The sequence below is a fragment of the Neophocaena asiaeorientalis genome, unplaced genomic scaffold, assembly GCF_003031525.2.
Source record: "Neophocaena asiaeorientalis asiaeorientalis breed wild unplaced genomic scaffold, Neophocaena_asiaeorientalis_V1.1 scaffold280, whole genome shotgun sequence".
Classification (NCBI taxonomy): Eukaryota; Metazoa; Chordata; class Mammalia; order Artiodactyla; family Phocoenidae; genus Neophocaena; species Neophocaena asiaeorientalis.
This window is the reverse complement of record NW_020185321.1, coordinates 8,608,132-8,630,736: the sequence shown is the minus strand read 5'-3', so window position 1 is coordinate 8,630,736 and position 22,605 is coordinate 8,608,132. Positions and strand designations below refer to the sequence as shown.

At 42.6% G+C, this 22,605-nt stretch overlaps 1 protein-coding gene across 1 annotated transcript in view; it reads left to right on the top strand.

The window, feature by feature from the left end:
• The window catches only part of SLC7A14 (solute carrier family 7 member 14), a 114,741-nt gene that overhangs the window by 30,940 nt on the left and 61,196 nt on the right, over positions 1-22,605 (top strand). Inside the window, exon 2 of the mRNA XM_024734082.1 lies at positions 21,412-21,868. Coding sequence (XP_024589850.1) covers positions 21,565-21,868 — 304 coding nt within the window. The 5' untranslated portion in view covers positions 21,412-21,564. The remainder of the gene's footprint in view (positions 1-21,411; positions 21,869-22,605) is intronic.

Here is a 22,605-nt window from a genome sequence, read left to right as displayed (position 1 = left end):
ATTTGTAGTGAGGTGGATGGACCTAGACTCTGTCATACAGAGTGAAGTTAAGTCAGAAAGAGAAAAACAAATACCGTATGCTAACACATATATATGGAATCTAAGAAAGAAAAAACAAAAAAAAGGTCATGAAGAACCTAGGGGCAAGACACAGACCTACTAGAGAATGGCCTTGAGGACACGGGGAGGGGGAAGGGTAAGCTGGGATGAAGTGAGAGAGTGGCATGGACACATATAAACTACCAAATGTAAAACAGATAGCTAGTGGGAAGCAGCCGCATAGCACAGGGAGATCAGCTCGGTGCTCTGTGACCACCTAGAGGGGTGGGATTGGGGGGCGGGAGGGTGGGAGGGAGACGCAAGAGGGAGGAGATATGGGGACATATGTATATGTATAGCTGATTCACTTTGGTATAAAGCAGAAACTAACACACCATTGTAAAGCAATCATACTCCAATAAAGATGTAAAAAAAAAATAAAAGAACTTATGGGAGTACTGAGGATTCACCCTTGCAACAAAATTCACTGATCCCAACAGTGTACCAGGCAGTGTGCTTCAGACTGAAGTGGAACCAGAGATGCCAAGATGAACAAAGCCCAAAGTCTGAGCATGTTCCTTGGGAACTCAAGGAAGGGCACCACCAGCTGGAGAGGGGACCCACAAGGCTTCCAGAGGAGCTGAGAGAGCTGGTTCTGGAAAATGAATGTGATTTCCTAAGAGCTGTCAGTGTGCGCAACGGAGGGGCAGCGAGTAGTGGCAAGGCCGGTTCCGTAGGCCAGGTGGCATGCAGGACAGGGATCTGGAGGGTAATCGAGCTGATGAGCTATGCTGGAAGGCTTGAGCTTCATTTCACAGAGCATAAGGAGCTATTAAAAGCTTTTGAGCAAGGAATAACCTGGAAAGACTCATATTTTAGCCATGTGGGAGATAGGCTGGAGAGGCAGAGAAGGAAAAAGGCTGAAGGTACAGAAGGTGCCTTTAGAGAAGTGGTTCTCAATGGGAATATTGCTTCCTGAGGGATACTCTAGAAAGTTATGAGACATTTTAACTGTCAAAGTGACTGGAGGGCACACTGGCATGTAGTTGGCAGGGGCTAATAATGCTAGATGTACTGCAATGGGCAGCATAGTCTCACAGAAGGAAGAATTGTCCTGCTTCTCACATGACTTTCAAATGCCCCACTGGACAAACATACAGGTGAAAAACCTGTTGACAATTGTCTGAGCCCAGAACATAATACCACTTTACATGCAGATACTATGCATAAATTTTATAATATGCCATAAAGACAGGCATACAGATCAATGGAACAGAATTGAGAGCCCAGAATTAAACCCTTACATTTATGGGCAAATGATTTTGACAAGGGTATCAAGACAACTCAATGAGGAAAGTATAGTCTTTTCAACAAATCGTGCCGGGGCAGCTGGATATCCGTATACAAAAGAATCTTATCTCAAACCATATACAAAAATTAACTCAGAATGGATCAAAAAAAGACCTAAATGTAAGAGTTAAGACTATAAAAGTCTTAGACAAAAACACAAGTATAAATGTTCATGACCCTGGATTAGGCAATAGTTTCTTAGATATGACACCAAAAGCATAAGCAATAAAAGAAAAATAGGTAAATTAGACTACATCAAACCCAAAAACTTTTGCATTGTAAATGATACCATCAAGAAAGTAAAAGGACAGTCCACAGGATAGGAGGAAATATTTGCAAATTATATATCTGATAAAGATCTAGTAATCAGAATATATAAAGAACTCTTAGGTCTCAATAATAAAAAGACAAATATTCAATTTTAAAATGGACAAAGGATTTGAGTAGACATTTCTCTAAAGGAGATATGCAAACAGATAATAAGCACATGAAAAGATGTGCATTAGTTATTAAGGAAATGCAAATCAAAACCACAGTGAAATATCAATTTATACTCGCTAGGATGGTGGTAGTAAAAAAGATGGACAGGGGCTTCCCTGGTGGCTGAAAAAAAAAAAAAAAAAAAAAAAAAAAATGGACGATAACAAGTACTGATGAAGATGTGGAGAAACTGGAAACTTCCTATGTGCTGGTGGGAAAGTAGAATGCTGCTGCTGCCTTGGAACACAGTCTGGCAGTTCCTCAAAATGTTAAACATAGAGTTGCCATATGACCCAGCAATTCCACTCCTAGTATATACCCAACAGACTTGAAAGCATATGTCCAGACAAAAATTTGTGCACAAATGTTCACAGCAACATTATTCATAATAGCAAAAAAGTGTAAACAACCAAAACAGCATCAACCAATAAGTGGATAAACAAAATGTGGTATATCCATACCATGGACTATTATTCAACCACAAAAATAAATGAAGGTCTAATACATGATACAACATGGATGAACTCTGAAAACATTATAAGTGAAATTTATGACACAAAAGGCCACATATATTATTGCATTTATATGAAATACTTGAAAAAGGCAAATCCATAGAGACAGAAGGTAGATTCGTGGTTTCCAGGAGTTGGGGGAAGAGGCAATGAGGAGTTACTGCTCATGGGTATGTGTTTCTTTTGGGGGTGATAAAATGTTCTGAAATTAGACAACTGTGATGGGTATACAACTAAAAACCACTGAATCATACATTTTAAAAATGAATTGTATGACAGGTGAGTTATACCTCAATTTTTAAAATTTATATGTGCTGAATTTTTCAGAAAGGCAACTAACATACAAATCAAGGGCAAGTGGTATTAGGTTTGATTTGGAAGTTTTCAGAAAATCACTTCACTCACAAACCCTCATCGGTAGTATTTGGATCACCAACAGCCCACAACTTTGTTACTTGTGGCTGCTGAGATCACCCCTGGGCATAGATGCAAGTTTGAATACTTCATTATATTGTGCTTGAGCATTTACAGTTTGAAGAGCATTTTTATTATAAATTAATTGCCTTCTAGTTCTTCATACTACGAGGGCATTATATTGATTTTTCTTAAATAATGTTTGTGGGTTAATTATATTACCTATGAATTTCATGTCAGTATAGGAATGGGTATGATTCCCCATCACATTAATAATGTAATGTGTGCTATAAAAAAGCTGGCACTGAGGCTAATAGAATTGAGGACCTTGACCTATTTTCAAATCAACCCCTCATTACACACATACCCAGTCACAACCATCATTTAATTATAACCCAAGATCTTCCTCTTTTCTTCATTGAAGCCTTCACCCATTAGGCCTCTGCCCTTGCAATTAAAAGATTTCCTGCAAAAAGCTTAAATTGCTTTTCTATCTTTGCTCTCATTCAGACTCCCCATGCCTCCGTGGGTTTGGGGTAAGGTGATTTTTCCTGATTGATCTACATATGCTTTCTCCCCTGCTCATGTTTTAAAGTATAGTGTGGAAGTGACCACAGGCACCATTGTTTATTCTCAAAGGATGCAATCTTCATGCCAAGTTCAAGCCAAGTGCCCCTTTGTAGGATGTCAGGTGGGGATAACTGTTAGTATTCTTAATTTCTGAGATCCTAAATAAGTGTCACACTGGGGACATTTAAACAAATTTCCTCAGCTCTGGCTGAGTATAAAAAAACCTGTAGAGGAACAGCCTGGAGAGGCAGAGAAGGGACAGAAAGCCAATGTCCAAATCTGGACCTAAGCTGTGTCATCATTAACAAGTCACTTTATGTCTCTAAACCTCTTTTTTTCATTTTTAGTTTAGGGATATTAATGCCTTACTTCCTGCCTTACGGACTTACGACAATTGAATGTGAAAATATTTACAAAGTGTTTTGCAAGGAATGTCAACTCATGTATCCATTCCTGTGTTGCCAGAAGTCCTGGCTTGGTGCTGGGGACACTACAGTGCCCAAGACAGACACAGCTCTGCCTTCATGGAACTCAGAGACTAAAAGGGACAAACTCTAATGAATAATGACACAATTAATTCATTTATTCCATGGAGTGTTCAAAAGGAGAAGTGTGGGGTGCTATAACAGCTTATAGAGGTAGGGGATAGTACCAAACTCATTCATAGATCAGAAATGATGCTCAGGTGAGGCCTGGGGGTCAGTAGGAGCAACCTAACCAGAAGTTTCGAGTCTGGTCTGTGATTTTGTTTAAAATACGGATTCTTAGACCCTACTCCCAGAGATGTGGAAAAGCCTGAGGAGCTATGTTTGTGCTTTTGGTTTTTTGAGTTTCCTGGATGATTTCTCACGTGCAGCCAGATGTGGGAACAACTGACCTCAGCAAAGAGTGGGGAGGATCAAAGCAGGTAAATAGAACAGCTACTGCAAAGGCCCAGAGGTGGGACTGAGTCTTGCTGCTAGATGCAGACCAACTGCATAGGCAGAGGCATTTTCTGAAAGCTTCCAAGAAATGCAGAATCTCGGGCCCCATCTCAGACCTACCGAGGCAGAAACTGCATTTTAACAAGATGCCCAGGTGATATTTACATACATGTATGTACCCAGGAGCACTGGGTAGGAGAAGGCAAGAACTCTGGCTTATATATCTTGGTATATTGTTAGCACCCAGTACACATTAGACACTCTGTAAATGCAGCCTGAATCAAGTTTTACTGATGCAAATTTTTATTTTATGGGAACTGCCAATTTCAGAAGCTGTTAATACTGGCGGGAAATAGGTACAGGCATACGATACTGAAGAGTGTGTAAAGTGCCACAATCTTTTGAAAGGACAATCTGGCAAAGGCACCAGAACGTAAAAGATGCATACCTAATTAACTTGGCAACTCCACTTCTAGGAACTTAGGGTAAGGGATTATATGGAAATGTCTGCAAAATATATGTCCACTGTGGCATTGCTTATGAGAGGAAAATAATGAGAAGAGCTTCAATTTCTATTAAAAGAAGATTAAACTAATTGTTGAATATAGATGTTCCTCTATGATGGAATTACATCCCAAGAAACCCATCATAGTCAAAAATGCATTTAATACACCTAACCTACCAAAAATCACAGCTTAGCCTAGCATAGCTTAAATGTGCTCAGAACACTGGACTTCCCTGGTGGCACGGTGGTTAAGAATCCGCCTGCCAGTGCAGGGAACACGGGTTCGTGCCCTGGTCCGGGAAGATCCCACATGCCGCAGAGCAACTAAGCCTGTGCGCCACAACTACTGAGCCTGCGCTCTAGAGCCCGCGAGCCACAACTACTGAAGCCCGCGCGCCTAGATCCCATGCTCTGCAACAAGAGGAGCCACCACAATGAGAAGCCCGCACACCTCAACGAAGAGTAACCCCCACTCACCACAACTAGGGAAAGCCCGTATGCAGCAACGAAGACCCAACGCAGCCAAAAAAAAAAAAAAAAAAAAAGTGCTCAGAACCCTTATATTAGCCTACAGTTGGGCAAAATCATCTAACACAAAGCCTAGTTTGTTATAAAGTGTTGAATATCTCATGTAATTTATTGAGTACTGTACTAAAAGTGAAAAATAGAATGGTTGTGTGGGTTCAGAATGGTTGTAAGTGTATCAGCTGTTTACACAGCGGCTGACTGCCACTGCCCAGCATCAAGAGACAGCGTTGTACCACATACCGCGAACCCAGGAAAAGATCAAAATTCTAAAGTTGAAGTATGATTTCTACTGAACGTGTATCGCTTTCACACCATCATAAGTCAAACCATTGTAAGTTGGGGAATGTCTGTACACATAAAATGAGCAAATCTTTGCAGCTCTTTAAAATGATGTACATCTACATTAACCGTCTCGATATCTCTGATACACTAAGTGAAAGAAGATCATAAAATAGTGTCTCAATTTTGTAAAAATATATACATATGTGTGCATGCATGTGTGTGTGGTTAAAAAGAAATAGTAGTAGTTTTAACTTTCTTTTTTAGATCTCTCTAAATTGAAATTATAATAGGTATATATTGTTTTGTTTCCAGGAGATGGAAAATATTATCACGTTCGTAAAAGAAAACAAAACTCTCCACTTCAGAAAGTGGAACCGACTCTATCTGGCTTGTTGAGTCACCGCAGGAGATAGAAGGAGGAGCAGGACAGGGTTCTGATGTCCTGAGGTTGCTAGTTGCTCCATCCAGGGTCTTAGTGCATTGGAATAACCAGGGATCCCCCCATATCACTGATGCCAGGCTCCCAACTCAGACCAATTAAATAGAAATCTCTTGGGAGTTGGAACTGGCTATTGTTAGTTTTTGAAGCTCCCCAGGTGACTCAAATTGTTCTAAAAGATTCTAAGGCTGAGAATGTCTGGGGGTCTAACATGAAAGGCCAGGGAGATCTGTGTATCATCCACCTGCATGTGGTATTATTCATGGTGCTACAGCTCTCACCAACAATACTAGTTCAAGTCCAGCCTTTAGGCAGAAAAAAATGATTTGACAAGTAAAAGCCTGAACCAAATCACCTTCTAGAGCCAGCTGAGTATCAGTGTGAGGGGGCCCCCCTCTGATTGCTGAGTATCAGTGTGAGGGGGCCCCCCTCTGATTGCTTTATTGGTGGACACACCAGGAAACAGCATGGTTTGACAGTGGAATTGCTCCCGGAGGTGGCTTGGAGGTGTGACTGGGAATAGAAAAAGCTTCTGTTTCAAAGTACAATGCTAGATTTCATATCTTGAGAAGTTATAAAATGCCTTATCCCTTTCTCCTTCTCTATTTGTACTACCACGTGAATTTGTTCCCTCTAAAGAAGTCAGTGGAAATGAGGACACTAATTGACGTCATTGCTCTGAATTTTTAAGTACCATCAGGTTGGCTGTAGTTGCATAACTCAGTCATCATTTGAGATCCACCGAGTCCAGGGTATGTCACAGGGGAACAGGAAGCATCAAGGAGGCTCAAACACAGATGCCCTTCCTCCCCGTACCTCAATGTCCTAAAAGAGTCCTCCTCAGTCTCTTCTCAAGCTGCTTTCCAACGAAGTCCTACTTTCCAGGTCACTGGAAATACTGGCTTGCCCCTCCCCACCAGGAAACATTAGATTCTGCCTCCTGTCTGGGAGTTGGATGAGTCTTGTCTCCAGATAAGACAGCGATCGCATTTTGTGATCAGATGGGCAGACTGTTATCTGAAGAAGTCACAGCATTTCTTCTCTTCTGGTGCCAGAAAGGATTGCCTGGGTGCTTGAGACCTGGGTGCACTAGTGTTCGAATTTGGGCTTTCTTTATTGAATAGAGTTCTGTTTTCTCTGTTCATGCCCAATAGTTAAAGTGGGGTTTCCTATTCACATAAGTCCTAAGTCACTAAAGTAACATAGAGGAAGGCAAATCAATGAAATGTTATTAGTTATTGAGAGGTTACTGGGTACAAGACACGGTGCTTGGCTCACCATGGGTCAACATAAAGTTGGTTTATTCAAAACTATGCTTTAGAAACATGACTGTCTCCCAAACCATACATGATTGTCTATCTTTTCTTTAATAATACTATTAGCTAATGGGAACCTAATCGAAAGAAGTTTTTGTTCTGTTTTGTTTTGGGGTGTTTTTCTTCATGGGTGGGTGAGGAGTTCAAATTAAAGAGCAAAGCTGGAGGTTAATATAACTTTAGTACTTTTAACCAAAGGCTGTTTTGGTTTAGGGGCATATATTTTGTTACCAATGGTAAAAGAATTAGGGTGGGTTGAAAGGAGGAATAACCAAGAAGAAAGAGACAACAAAATAGTAATTTGAGGTAAGTCCTTACGAATGTTAAGAATGGGTACACTACTTATTACCAAGCTGTTCCAGTTTAGTCAATGAAACTCTACAGGGCCATGCCACATCCCCCAAGCACGTAGCATGATGTTCTGTCTCAAAGTGCCGTTCTACTGTTACGGCATTAATAATGAAGGAAGGGAAAGAGAGACTCTTTGATAAGGGTGGAGGAAGAAAGATAGGCTTTCTGATCCGGTTTGGAAAGAGATGAAGAGCCAGGAGAGTGGATGGGGGTCAGAGGCGGGGGTGTATCTCTGCTGACCGCAGCACGTGGTTTTAGAGGCTGGCGGCCTGGCTCGTCCACGTTCCAGCTTCAGAACCTCGGATAAATCCTCAGCTTTACTGACACTCACTGTCCTCTTCTGGAAAGGATACCACCACCTTTCTGATGTTTTTTGGAAGTTATTAAACACAGGCTCTACAGCTATGTTTTCCAGTATAATGGCCACTAACCACATGTGGCTATCTAAATTTAAATCATTAAAATGAAATAAAAATTTAAATTCAGTTCTTCAGCTGTACTAGCCACATTTCAAACGCCCAATAGCCACGTGAGGTTATAGCTACCCTACCGGACATCACAAAGAACACTTCACCACCACAGGACTCTGCTGGACATTGCTGCTCTAGATGGGCCACTGCTCTGGAGATACAAATCCTGGGTTCAAATCCCATAACTGCCACTTAGTAGCTGTGTCACTTTGAATAAATGCCTTAACTGTTCTGTACCTCAGTTTCCTCATCTTTCATTTAGAGATGGTTAAAAATAAATCTCCCTCACAGGGCTGTTGTAAGAATAATATATACATATATATATATATATATATATATATACATACATATATATATAAATCAGTTACAATTGTGCCTGGTACATAGTAAGCATCATATAAATGGTGCTATTCTATAAGTGAATTGTTACCCAAGATAGGATATGGGCAGCATCTGGCACATAGAAGGAGATGGGCAAATATTTCTACCTGACATGTGATGAACAGAAAAAGCAGAGAGGGAAGACCCTCTTTTTTAAGCACTATGACTTGCATTTTAGACATATAACCATATGACCTCCCCGTTTTTAGCCTCACAATAAAAGACTCTCTTTTTTGTCTATTTTACCCTATATCTATTTGCAACAGAATGAAATCCAGAGTTCAAAATAACAAGGGGGCTGTTTTAATCCTTTTATGTGCCCCAAGGGGAGCTCACCCCTTTTTACTTGGAGATTTTCACTAACTAAATAGAATGGGGTCCTAGTCAGATGCAAACCACAGACAGGAAGGAATTACACTCTCAGCCCTTGCCTATGACAGGTGAGACCAATTAAGTGTTCTCAATACCTGGCTCTGAACACAGAGGCTCATTTGTTGGGATACTCATCAGCTGTCAAAATATGACACAGAGTTTGACCCACCCTACCCAGCTTGGTGCTAGAGAGACTGTAATTCTTTATGCATCTCATTGATTCAGAATATAGTGAAATGGGTCTTCTGGGGCTGGGTCTGAACACCAGACACCATGGCCTTCTCTTCTGGGGTAGACAGAGAAGAGCAGGTCACATCTGGGCTGACGTCTTCCGGGGAAAGGGGGGAGGTCAAAGGCTCCAGGGCAGCAGGTCCACCAGCCTAGCTTGGAAAAGGGACTTTACACTTTCTACCAAGCTTCAGATCTCAGAGAGGGCAACAGTCTCAGACACATCAGTTCCAAGTACAGGTCAAGGTGCATGGATGACCAATAGCCCAGATGGACCTGAAAGTTTGTAAACCATCTAATCCTCTACCTCAAGGAATATTTTTATTCTTGTTTATATTTGTTAAGTAGATTCTCCCATTTCTTTGTCATGTTGAATGAAAGGGTGTCTTTTCCCCTTCTAAATCATTCTTTCAGCCAAGACATTCCAGCAGCATGGCATAATGGTTTCTTGATGTTGACTCACACTGACCAATACATGGTTACTTGTAAATATCATTCTATGATTCCATTTAACAGTAGACCCCATATTAAGGACTAAAAATGTACCAGCAGTGAAGATCTTCTAGAGGATGCGTTCTTCCTTTTAAAATCCCATTACACTGAAGAAGAAGAAAATCACAACAGCTTATTCCTAATAGGAGGTCACCATCAAGCTTGCACACTACTACACTCAACCCATGGCTCTCACTGCTATAAGATGAAACAAGAGTGTTTGAGGAGGACGTGAACAACAGTGCTGAAGGCCTCTGACAGGCCAAGGGAGGGAGATGAGGGCTAGAATATGTCCATTGGATTTAGCAACACAGAAGCCACTGATTATTTCAGCAATGCACTTTTGGTGGCAGGGAACACACAGAAGGCAGAACAGAGAAGGCCAACGACTGACAAGGTATGAAGAAGTGGGGACAGCCTGGAGGACAATAGCTGAAGTGTGGCAATACCTAAAGAGGGCACGGCAGTTTGGGGGAGGAGGGGTGTTTTTGTTTCTTTTGTAAGATGAAACTATCGAGAATAATTCGAATTCTTAGAACAGTCCAAGAAATTATCAGAATTAGCTGCCTTTGGGGGATGGGGGATAGTCAACCTGGAAAGAAAGAAAACCAATCTAAGAGAAGCCAGGGTCACAGGACTGAGGTATTTGCTTTGGGGGCAGATTCTATCTTCCTGTATTGGCCTGAGCTTTGTGTAGCAACTGGGAGAATCCTGACCCCAGGCTCCTGGTAATTCCAATCTGCTGTGTAAGGATGATTCTGTAACCAAGTCGGAGCTTTCCTTGGAAATTCTCTGAAAATTCCATCTCCAAAGTGAAAAGAGTGATAATGATAATATTGGCTAATCTAATTCCATGAGGGAAACAGATCCTAAAACAGTTCCCCATAATGGAGACGCATGGAGACATAACTACAAAAACCAAGGATATATCTTCATTGCCAGGAACAGGAGCAGGCTGTTTTGATTTTCAATTAAACATTTTTCCCTGATTTAAAAAGAAGATACATGCTGACCACAGAAAAGATGAAAATAGAAATCATTCCTAATTCTACCACCTACTGATCCCTCCTTTTAACATTTTAACACTCTGCCTTCAGAAGAGAATGAAATTAAATCGTACACTGTACAGTTTATATCCTTTATTATTGTTATAGTTGTTTTAAATTAATATATTCTGAGTAATTTGTTACGTCATTAAATATTATTTTAGAACAATATTTTATTGGATGCTTAAAATTTTATTCTTTGAATGCCTCATAATCCATTTAACTCTGTCCCTATTTTTGGCATTTACATTGTTTCCAATTTTTACCACTATAAATGATATTGCAATGGCCCTTAAAAAAAAAAAAAAAAAAACTTTTTTGCACCTGGTTATTTTCACATGATAGATTTATTTTCCAAAAACATTTATGTCAGTTCACACTCCCACCGTCAGTGTACTGAAGTATCATTTCTTTGATCCATATTATTGAATATTTGTATGTGCATTAACAGTTGCTACTTAATGTGCTCTATGAGGAATACATTTGAATTCAAGAACTTGCAGTTTACAAAAATTTTAACTCAACAGCTTGGAAGCAAGCACTTTTAAGTCAAATAGCTTGTAGGTTGTAAATTCATTTAAAAGTCCCCAAATGGAATCTGGCACTCCTCTGTGAGTTAAGTGCTGTTGGCATTGAAATGTGCTCTCCCTAATGAACAGACGTGCTGACAGGAAAGAAACCTGCCTCCAGAGAGGAGGTCTCTGGGCTGTGGATCCAGAGTATGCCCCAAGGGCCTGCAGAGCCACGAACCCTGAGTGGGTGCTATCTTCCAAGTAGACTCAGAAGCTAGAAATGAACAGTATACCCACAGGGCAAAGTGATCTCCATTTTTCAAAAACATTAAATTCCAGGCTGTCAAAGTGCTCAACTATTTTCCTCCCAGATGAAGGAAAAAAAAAAAAAAAAGCAATGAAGCAAACTAAAAATTATACCTTCTCTTCTATGGTGCATACTCTATAATGTATGAGATATTTACTCCTCTGACTGGGTAAAAGACTGTTTGAAGTCTCCAAGGAGCTATTGTACATGAACCATCTATACCAAAAAGTACAACTGTAACCTTAACTAGACGTTAATGTTAAATTTTTTTTTTTTTTTTTTTTTTTTTGCGGTACACAGGCCTCTCACTGTTGTGGCCTCTCCCGTTGCGGAGCACAGGCTCCGGACACACAGGCTCAGCGGCCATGGCTCACGGGCCCAGCCTCTCCGCGGCATGTGGGATCTTCCCAGACCGGGGCACAAACCTGTGTCCCCTGCATCGGCAGGCGGACTCTCAACCACTGTGCCACCAGGGAAGCCCATGTTAAATATTTTAATATTATAATATTGTGGATTTTTAATTCAGTCTTCCCTTGACTTAATTAATATTAAAGGATCAAAAACACAGAAATATAATTTATTTATAACTAGGTAATATAGATAATTTGGTTTTCCAAAGGGATTTGTGAAGGCAGTCAATGAGTTTAATCATTTGTAAAATCTGAGACTTGAATTAAATGGTTTCTGAGGTTTTGTGTTCTTTGATGTTATGCACAAAGGGTACTCAACAAAGGAAGTCATCTTACACTGTAAGAGATGTCTCAAGAGAACACGGATTATTACAAACTCCTATTGTAAATTATATCTTTTATAAAGCAATATTTTATGCCAAATATTCTTTTTAGCTGTGGAAAAATCTTCATTCTACAAACAACTGTTGATTACCTACTGTTTGCCAGTCCCTGCTATGGTCCCTGGGGATTCGAGAAAGAACTACACAGACAAGTCCATACCTTCAAGGGGTTTACAGTCTAGAGAAAGGATACAGACAATGAAAACATAACTAAATAAATGTCAAGTAGGGTTAAATTACTCAAAAATAAATGGATGGATAAATACATAAGTAGAGGACAGAAAGACAGATAGAGAGATAGACGATAGAACTTTTGAGAAAGAGTCTGAAAGAACAGGGCTACTTTTAGCCCAGATGATGCTGGAGGGCTTCTCTCTGCAGAGGTGACATTTCAGCTAAGACTGGAATCTGGAGAAAAAGAAAGCCATGCAAAGACCTGAGATAGGAAATTCCAGGTAGGGGAAATAAGTGCAAAGGCCCTGAAGCAACAGAGAATTTAGTGTGTTTCAAGAACGGAGAGGAGGTCAGTGGACCAAAAGGGAGGGTGGCAGGCAATGAACTCTGAGAGGAAGTAGACACCAGGCCGCTTACGGCCCTATAGGCCATTGTAAGGAACTTGGATTTTATTTTCTTTCGAAGACAAAACCATCTGGGGGGCTTTAAAGAGATCCAAGCCTTCAGGTGTATAACAATCTGTGGCAAGACACAACTTAACATATGCTGAGTTGGGGGAAATCAGAGAAGAGGAGCCCCAGGTGGTTAACATACGTTTAATGACAGATGAGATATGAGCTGAGTGCCAAAAGAACATGAAAATATGGATAGCTTTGGGGAGGCAAAGACGGGGAAAGAAGCAAAGGCTAAGAAGTAAAATCTTGGTAGTCAGTGTTTTACTTCGTCGTCAGGCCTGTCTTCCTGGCCAGCCTGGGAGCTCCGAGAACAAGGGGGGCATCTTCCTCCTCTTTCTGTCTCTGCATCTTGCACACACGATGCCAGACATTTAGTAGGTGCTCTGAACCCATTAAAGCAGATGATGTGTATTGAAGACAGTACAAACCCAGAGTAAAGAGGGGTTGGGTATGTGGCGTCAGGCTTTGCTGAGAACCGAAAGTTCATGAGGCGTGTATAATAACCTACATCGATAAAATTAAGATCTGTCCACTTGTCTGTTTATTGTTCTATCACATACAAGCGGCCATTATCAAGATTTGAAGGATCTGCTTGAAATTATCTGACTTAAAATGCAGACTCTTTAGAATAGTAGAAATTTCCTTTGGGGGCACTGGAAGGAATCTCAGAGACAAGAATCTACAGAATAACTGAATCAAAGTACAAAGAGGCCTGGCTATGGGTTAAGACACAGTGAATAGGGAACACAAAAGGAGTTTCAAATATGGGCTCCAAACCCATAGGCACAAAGGCATCCAAATTGCAGTTATGGATTTGTGAGGGAGCTTCTCCTATGGGCAACTCTATTTAGCATATGCAGGAAGAGAAGCTGCAGGGATGTATCTACTTAAGGATTTTCCTGAGCGATACTGAGGAAGCCAGCTGGTTAATAAAGAAAAGTGTTGATTAGACTCCTACAAGACTCTTGCTTCTCCAAATTAGGATGAAGAAATTCCCACTGAAGCCAAGTCAATAGGAAAAGTTTTCAGGAACATTAAACACCCTCAGCTCCTTTAAAGGAACATTACCACATAGACAGCTAGGTAAATGCCTCGCTTTCCTTTGGGGATCACCCCAAGCCTGGCATGACTGTGATATCATACAAAGAAAATGGAGGCAGCTCTGTCCACCTTCTTAAATATGGAGCAGTAGGAAGAGCACTGGCGTGACGTCAGGGGGAGGAAGGAGGGGAAGATGATGTCAGGTGGGGATATCCTCCCTGCCTGGGTGTTGGAGGAGAAAGTGACATATATATATATACATATATATATATATATGTACAACTGAATCACTTTGCTGTACACCTGAAACTAACACAACGTTGTAAATCAATTTAAAAGAATAAATATATATTTTAAAACATGTATCAGAAAAAAGATAGATGTCATTGTTTTAACATATTGAAATTTAAGACTGCTTATTACTGCAGCAAAAGCTGATTAACACAGTCAATAACTTTTTAGAAACAGAAAAAGAAATAGCAAGCTTTGTAAAGGAAGCCGAAATGGTACCACCTCTTTTGCATAGCTATTCAGTTGTCATAGATTCAAACTCTCCTTTAAAAAACATTCCAAGCAAAACAAAGCCAGCTGTGTCTGAGATCTCAATCAAACACTTAGCAAAGACATATTGGGAAGGTTGGCAATCTGAAAATCAGGAACGCTGGTTTTAAAGCCAGCTGTACATCTGAGTGAGTTTGTCAGGCACCAGCATTGCATGATTTAGGAGGTTCATGCGTGTGCGCGCGCACACTCACACACACACACACTCACACTCACACACACACACACACTCACACAGGGCCAGACTGATCAAAAACATCTCCCTTACCACTCTTTTATGGTTCAAAAATGTCACCATGATAAACTGCAGCCTGCCCAAGAAGTACAAATCAGAACGTGATTGATCTAGAAGCCATACCATGTGAGACACTGCTGATCACTGAAGAAATTGAAGATGTTTAGTCTGGGGAAGATAAGACTCCAAGAGATATGTTAGTTGCCTTCAAAAACTTGAAGACTTTCCTATAAACAGATTAGCCCTATTAATCAGTACAGATACAGAGAACAAAACTGGGGACAACAGGAGAAATTTACCAGGACATAGATCTCAATTCAATTTACTAGGGTGTTCTGTTCGGACGCCGCAGACCCTGGGATTCACATATATCTGACCTGTGTCTGGCCGCCTCGTGTAAAATCATAGTGACTCACAGGCAAGTGACTCCACAGTTGGGAGACGAACTTAGAGCCATAACTGGCAAGTTTGGAAGAAACAGAAGAGCAACAGAAGCCAGGACCTCAGCAGAGAATCTGCCATCAAAGGCTCCGGCTAAGTGAGCCACCGTAAGCCACAAGCAAGAAAGTCAAAAGGAGGTCGTGCTTTCAGGGATAGGGTGGTGACTACAGGTGAATCCACCATACCCTAGCCACCTTTGTGTGTGTGCATTTGGGGCAGAAAAGTCAAGGGTGTAAAGGAATGAGAGCAGATATAACATCCAAAGGTCCAAGCAAATCGGCTGAGGATACCCCTTTAGATAACAAAACACCGGAAAGGAGAAAGCCCTTCCCTAAAAGCATGAAAAAGGCAAGCATGAACACCTACGAGTGAAATACCAGGGTGTACAGTCTGCAGCCATAGGATCCAGGGGAGCTTCAGCAGAGAAGAGCCCTGGGTAAGGGCTGGGCAGTAGGCCAAGGACCCTCTAAGAGCTGCCTAGGGAGGTGGGAGGGGGTGTCAGCAGTCAGGGACAAAAAGACCTGGTCATCGGCCAGAGGAGGGTGATGCTAGCAGGCTGCCACTTCCTGGCAGTCATGTATGCCAGACACTGTGCTAAAAGCTCCACACACGTTAACTCCTTCACTCCTAACTAGCCCTGTGAGCTAGTTAGCGCCCTTATTATCCCATTTTATAGATGGCAAAACTGAAGCATGGAGAGGCTCTTAGCGAGTAAGGGCAGAGCCAGACTTTGAACCCAGGGGACCTGGCTCCTGAATTAGGTTCTTAACGAGGAGCCAGGAGCTCAGCCCAGAGGAGAAGCAGCAGGGCTGGTGGGAAGGAGGGCAAGCACACGACCCAGCGTACAGGAGTTGGGGGCGGGGCCTCAGAAGGCTCCTTCAGATCCTGCAGTCACCTGGAAGGACTCATCAAACCTGGCACTTTCAACTGCAACCTCCTTTTGCTTGGGGACGTTGACTAGAAGAATTTTGTTGCAATCCTAACTGTTCAACCACGTGAAGGGGCAGCTTCTACCAGCCAATGTTCCTGCTGCTCCAGATGTTCCAGCAAAGGCTGGACACCAGCTCACAGGAAGTGTCGGGAAGGGATTTTTGTAATCCCTTAGCGTATTTGCAAAATCAGGCAGGAATGATTTGAGGCTGTTTACTGTTTTGTTAGCCTTCGTTTCCTTCCTCTCTTCACCTCCGAACGCAGGCTCCAACCTAATTCAACAATTCTACCTAGTCGGTGAACTTCCAAGCCATAAAATTATTTTCATCCTCACACAAACCTGCTCTTTCTGTCATTATACTTGGAGCCCACTGAACCCTCAAGCATGTCGGCAAACACCACAATGATGACTTCCTTCTCCCAGGGGCCCTGCAAGCCTTCCTTAGCTATAGCTGTGAAGTATTTTGAGAAACTTGAATTAAAGTGCTAGAGAAAGCACAACACACATTTATTGCTCATCTTGGAAAGACAAGAGCAATAAGCTTCCAAAACTCTCTTTGATTAACATAATCTGGAGGTAATGAATATGGATATTGTCAATAGTCACTTAGAAGCATGTTTTCTTTTGTACATTTTGTTCTCTCCAGTAAATTTCCAACCAAGAAAGGAAATGCCCCAAACCCCTGTTTGCATCAATAAAGCAAGCACTCAGAGGAATTACATGGAGGGAATGGAGCCAGGAAGGAATTCTACCACCTTCAACTTTTATTCTAGTTGATTCTCTATGTTTTCACCATGATTTCTGATTATCTACCAAAGTGAAACTGTCACGTCCCTAACCAGCCTGGTTCTTTTCTCAGTGTCTCTGTGACAGTTTCTGATGAAGGGCTGATCAGGACAAATATCCCAAAGGGTATCTCCAGATCCACAGTCACCGCCTGCAGAAGACTGCTGCTGAAAGGCCCAGTTACCTGCCCAGGAAGAGAAACAGGAAGTACCTGTCGGCCTTGGGACCCCACGTGGAAAATGGCAATGGGTCAGTCAAAGTTCTCCAGAGAAAGAGAACCAACAGGATTTATACAGATACATATGAGGGAATTTCTTACATGAGGAATTGGCTCACATGTTATGGAGGGTAAGAAGTCCCATGATCAGCTGTCTGCAACCTGGAGAACCAGGAAAGCTGATGGTATCATTCAGTCTGAGTCAGAAGGCCTGAAAATCGGGAGGGGCAGGTGGTGTGAGTCCCGGTTTGGGTCTGAAAGCTCAAGAACCAGAAGCACCAGTGTCCGAGGAGAGGAGAAGATGGGTATCTCAGCTCAAGCAGAATCAGTGAATTCACTCTTCCTCTGCCTTTTTGTTCTATTCAGGCCCTCAAGGGATCAGATGATGCCCACCCATGCTGATGAGGGGATCTTCTCTACTCAGTCCACCGATTCAGATGCTAATCTCTTCCAGAGACACTCTCACAGACACACCCAGAAATAATGTTTGACCAGCTATTTGGCATCACTTAGCCCAGTCAGGTTGACAAGTAAAATTAACCATCACAGGCAGTATCTGGTTTTCTACACCAGCACGTTAGTCATTACTCACAGGGCAGTGGACCCTAACCCTGCTGTGCTAGAATCACCTGGGGAGCTCTAAGGATCTAAGGAATCCCTATATCTATGCCACACCTCAGACCCATTAAATTGGGATTTCTGGGGCTGAGGCCAGGCACCATTGCTCCTGAAAGACCCCCAGGTAATTCCCCTGTGCAGCCAAGTTGGAGAACCACGGCTGCCCTCAGCAGCAGGTCCACACCTCACTCCCCTCTGTACTGACACATCTGTCCTGGCACTGACTCATCATCGGGCACGAGTCTTCAGTTAACTGCACAGCAGCTACAATGAGCTTTTAAAAATGTAAATCATATCATGTTGCCCACCTGAATAAAACGCTCCCATGGCTTCTCATGGCTCTTAGAGTAAACACAAACCCCTTGCCTTGGCTTGAGAGACGCTCAGCAGTCTGACCCTGTGCCCCTCAGGCAGGAAAGCCAGGAATAACAGCTTGGCAAGTGGAGCCAAGGCCCAGCTCTGCACTTATGGGCTCCATGACTTTGGAGACGTTACTGGACCTCCCCGGCCTTCTCTGCCTCACCTGTAAATGCAGATTTAACTAGTTGACACATGTAAAGCTCTCACGTGGTACCTGAATCCTCCTCGTCACACTGTCCCAGTGTCACTCAGTTCCCAGAGCAGGCCACCCCGTCTCCCCTCTGGCCCAGCTCTGCAAGACGCTCTCCCCTGACACCTGGCATGACCGGCTGCTTCCCGTCACTCAGGAGCCAATGCTGTGACCACAGAGACCCTCTCGCCCCTTCATCACCCTGTCTGACTTCCTTTATAGCCTGTATTCATTTGCATGGGCTGCTATAACAAAGTATCACAAACTGCAAGGCTTAAATAACAGAAATTTATTGTCTCACAGTTCTGGAAGTCTGAGATCAAGGTGTCAGCAGGGTTGGTCCCTTCTGAGGCTGTGAGGAAGGATCTGTTCCAGGGCTCTTTCCTAGCTTCTGGTGGTTTGCTGGCAACCCTTGGTGTTCCCTAGCTTGCAGACGCATCACCCTGATCTCTGCCTTCACCTTCACAGCTCGTTCTCCCTGTGTGTGTGGCTCTGTGTCCAAATTTCCTCTTTTTATAAGGACACCAGTTGTATTGGGTTAGGGCCCCATCCTACTGCAATGTGACTTCATCTTAGTTAATTATTCAGTACATCTGCAACGACTCTATTTCCAAATAAGGTCACGTTCTGAGGTACTGAGGATTAGAGCTTCAACATATAAATTTTGGGGGGACACTACAACATACCCCTTATCCCTCTCTAGAATGATCTGGTTTTTATTTTTCTATCTGTGTGTTGAATTGTCTTATCTATCTTCACTGAATGTTATTATTGATACTGTCTGATTTTTCTGCAATGGCCATGCTATATACATTTGTAATATGAAAAATAAGTAAAGACAAGGTTTTCAGAAAAAAAAAAACAAAAAACCTTCTCCCTCGCATTGTGATTTGGGTGACCATCATCTCCAGTTCTAGACTGGAAACTCCACGAGAGCAGGGACCGTGTCTTTGCATCCCTGAGCCTAACATTATGCCTGGCACATAACGGATGCTCAGTACATGCTGGCTGGGTTGAAATTAAATAGATGTGTACATTGATTTCCCCACAAGAGCTCAAGAGCTCCAGTAGAGCAGTTGTTCTTGCAGCCTTCCTGGTATACATTTTCTCACAAATCTGGAAATCTTAAAAAAAAAAATGCTGGCACTCTAGGCTTTTGAATGACTCTGGTATATACAGTGGCACTATCTAAATGTACTGATATCTAAGATGTCAAGAATTAACACACAGCATGAAGCAACGCTGCCAAATTTAGGAGGAAATTAAACCAGTAGGTCCATCACCCAACCCCTGTGAGCCAAACTGCTACATTTCACCTGATTCTTCTAATTAGGTTGTATCTACAAAACTTTTAGAAGTGGACAAGTGTTACATTAAGTGCTAAGTCGTATTAATTAATAATATGGGTAGATTACACGGGCTGGAACTTGCTGTAAATGTAAATGTCCTAGGCTTATCAGCACAGTACTTGGAATCAATGTTCCAGATGTACTTTAAAAATTCTTTATAGAATTTTATGAAGCTTCTGGCTTCCAAAGAAAGTAACTTCATATAATCTTGGCATTTTCTAACTTGACAAAACTTTAGAAATCATCTAGTACAATAATTCTCAAGTCTATCAGACCCAGCATCTCTTTTTTGTAATACATATCTTGATACACCCCTCTTTAATATCCTAAAGCAAAATTCATGGGTAACCTGCCTGTATATAACATATTTCAGTATTTAAACACTCAGGCAAGTACAGCTGTCATCATGAGATGCTTGCACTATATGAAAAAGTACTGTAAACGTGCCAGTTTCAAACGGCAGGCTGTTACAGGTGTGCTGAATGGGTGATGCAGCACCATAGGCTGCACTGAAAGGGTGCCTTCGTTTTCTAAAACAGTGATGAACTCCACTTAAGTTCAAAACTAAAGAATTTACAATCTTCCTTCAATTTATTCTATAATTGCCTTCCTGGAAAAGTCAAGGTACTTGTCTATTAAAACCATCCAAAATAATCTCATGTGCTTATATGTAAAACAGAGTTAGGTTTTAGCTTCAGATCATCATAACCAGAATTTTCACCTACAAGAATGTCCAGGGCTTCCCTGGCGGCACAGTGGTTAAGAATCTGCCTGCCAATGCAGGGGACACGGGTTCGATCTCTGGTCCGGGAAGATCCCACATGCCGCGGAGCGACTAAGCGCGTGCGCCACAACTACTGAAGCCTGCGTGCCTAGAGCCCGTGCTCCGCAACAAGAGAAGCCACTGCAATGAGAAGCCCATGCACCGCAATGAAGAGTAGCCCCCGCTCACCACAACCAGAGAAAAGCCTATGCGCAGCAACGAAGATCCAATGCAGCCAAAAATAAAATTAATTAACTAAAAAATAAATGTCCAATATCTGAAAATGGTATGACACCATCCCACGCGTTTAACATCTCTGGGGCCCACCAACAAAATGCCATGAACACTCCCCCTACCCCAACCTCTGAGAGCAAAAAATCTCTCAAAACATTTTCATTTCATTTGAGAACAAAGTTCGAAGACAATCCCGTGGGGTGGCACTGCCCCTCTTGAGAGTCATAGATCCAATTTTACATCCTTATATAAAAAATGAGGACTTGTGTCCCCAGAGATTATGCCCAAGAATCACAGACCAAGTCTTGGCAGAGCCAGGTAAGAAGCACTTAGAGTTTGACAGAAGAGCATTCTCCACAGGCCAGGCATTGTCTTAAGCTCTTTTTAGACAAACACTAATTTAATTCTCACATCGACACAAGGCAGGAGGCTTGATTATCCCCACTATGCAGTAGAAACTGAAGCACAGAGACATGAAGTAACGTTTCTAAGTTCCCAGAACCGTAAGTAGCAGAGCCCTGACTCAGACCACCCTCTTCATAACAACTATGCCACACAGTGCAAACTACGGACTGTCATTTAGGACTGGAGGCAAGACAAAGGGGGAAATGCAACCCTCCTGCATTATAAATACACAGGTTAGATCAGTTCTACCAGTTCAGTACACTGACCTCCATCAATGCCTTCAAGCCATAGTTTGTTTCGCACTTGGTCTCATCTACCTTTTTCTTGTGTTTTTCCTGCAGACATTCATTCCCAGGAGAAGTCTGCCCTGGGGACCTCTCGACCTTTCCTAAAAGGGAGATCCCTGGTCACTAGATGAGTTCCAGAAGCATCCACTAAGGCTTCTGCAGCCCTCTGCTATCAGTTGACCTTCACCACAACCCATCTCGCTCAGGATGAGTGGCTTCCTCGCCTCCCTGGACCCCCGGCGAGTGCAGTGGGGGGCTGCCTGGTACGCCATGCACTCCAGGATCCTGCGCACCAAACCGGTGGAGTCCATGCTAGAGGGAACTGGGGCCACCACAGCACATGGCACCAAGCTAGCCCAGGTGCTCACCACCGTGGACCTCATCTCACTCGGAGTTGGCAGCTGCGTGGGCACTGGGATGTACGTGGTGTCTGGCCTGGTGGCCAAGGAAATGGCGGGACCCGGCGTCATTGTGTCCTTCATCATTGCAGCCGTTGCATCCATACTGTCAGGTACGCAACTTGTGCAGGCGCAGGCCTGTGGAGAGCGTGCCTGCCGGCCTGTTACTGTTCGTCCCACTCTCCTAGAGTATTTAGTGGTGAGATGAGCAAAGTGGTCATCATGCCCCCTTTTTGCCTTGACTATCAGGGAGTTCAGTGCTAGGTTTGGGCTCATTGTAGTAGCTTCCTTTTTCTTTGGTTTTTCGATCCAAATAAATATTCTGGTGCCTAGCCATTGCCCAACTTCTCATTCCCTGTCATGTCCTAATGGCTCTATTTTTATTCTGTCTCCCTTTCAGGAGAAGAAAGGTCAGTTCTTTCGTGGGGGGTGGATATAGCCAGGATATAAATAATAAATACTGGATCGGCAGAGTAGCAAAATGACAAGTCAGTAAATCTGATATGATTGGGATTTTATGAGCCTCATAGCACTGATCTCCAAGCAGGAGGAAAGCAAGTTAGGAAATAAAACCATCGTGAGAATCACAAAGCACCATCTGCCACAGCACTTCAACAGACTGATGTTCTGCAGAGGTAGCTCAGCTAGCGCCTTCTCTCTCCTTGAGAAAGAATCATAAAACGCGTTTGCTTTTTTTAATGAAGTACCAGGACTTACATGTTGATAGTTTGTGAAATAGCTCTATTTCCTTTTCCTCTTTCCTCCTCTTGAGTTGGAATCCACAGTATCTTCCCAGATGCTGGGGATGGGTCAATGGACACCTTGAAAAAGAAAGAAAAGGAAAACTTAC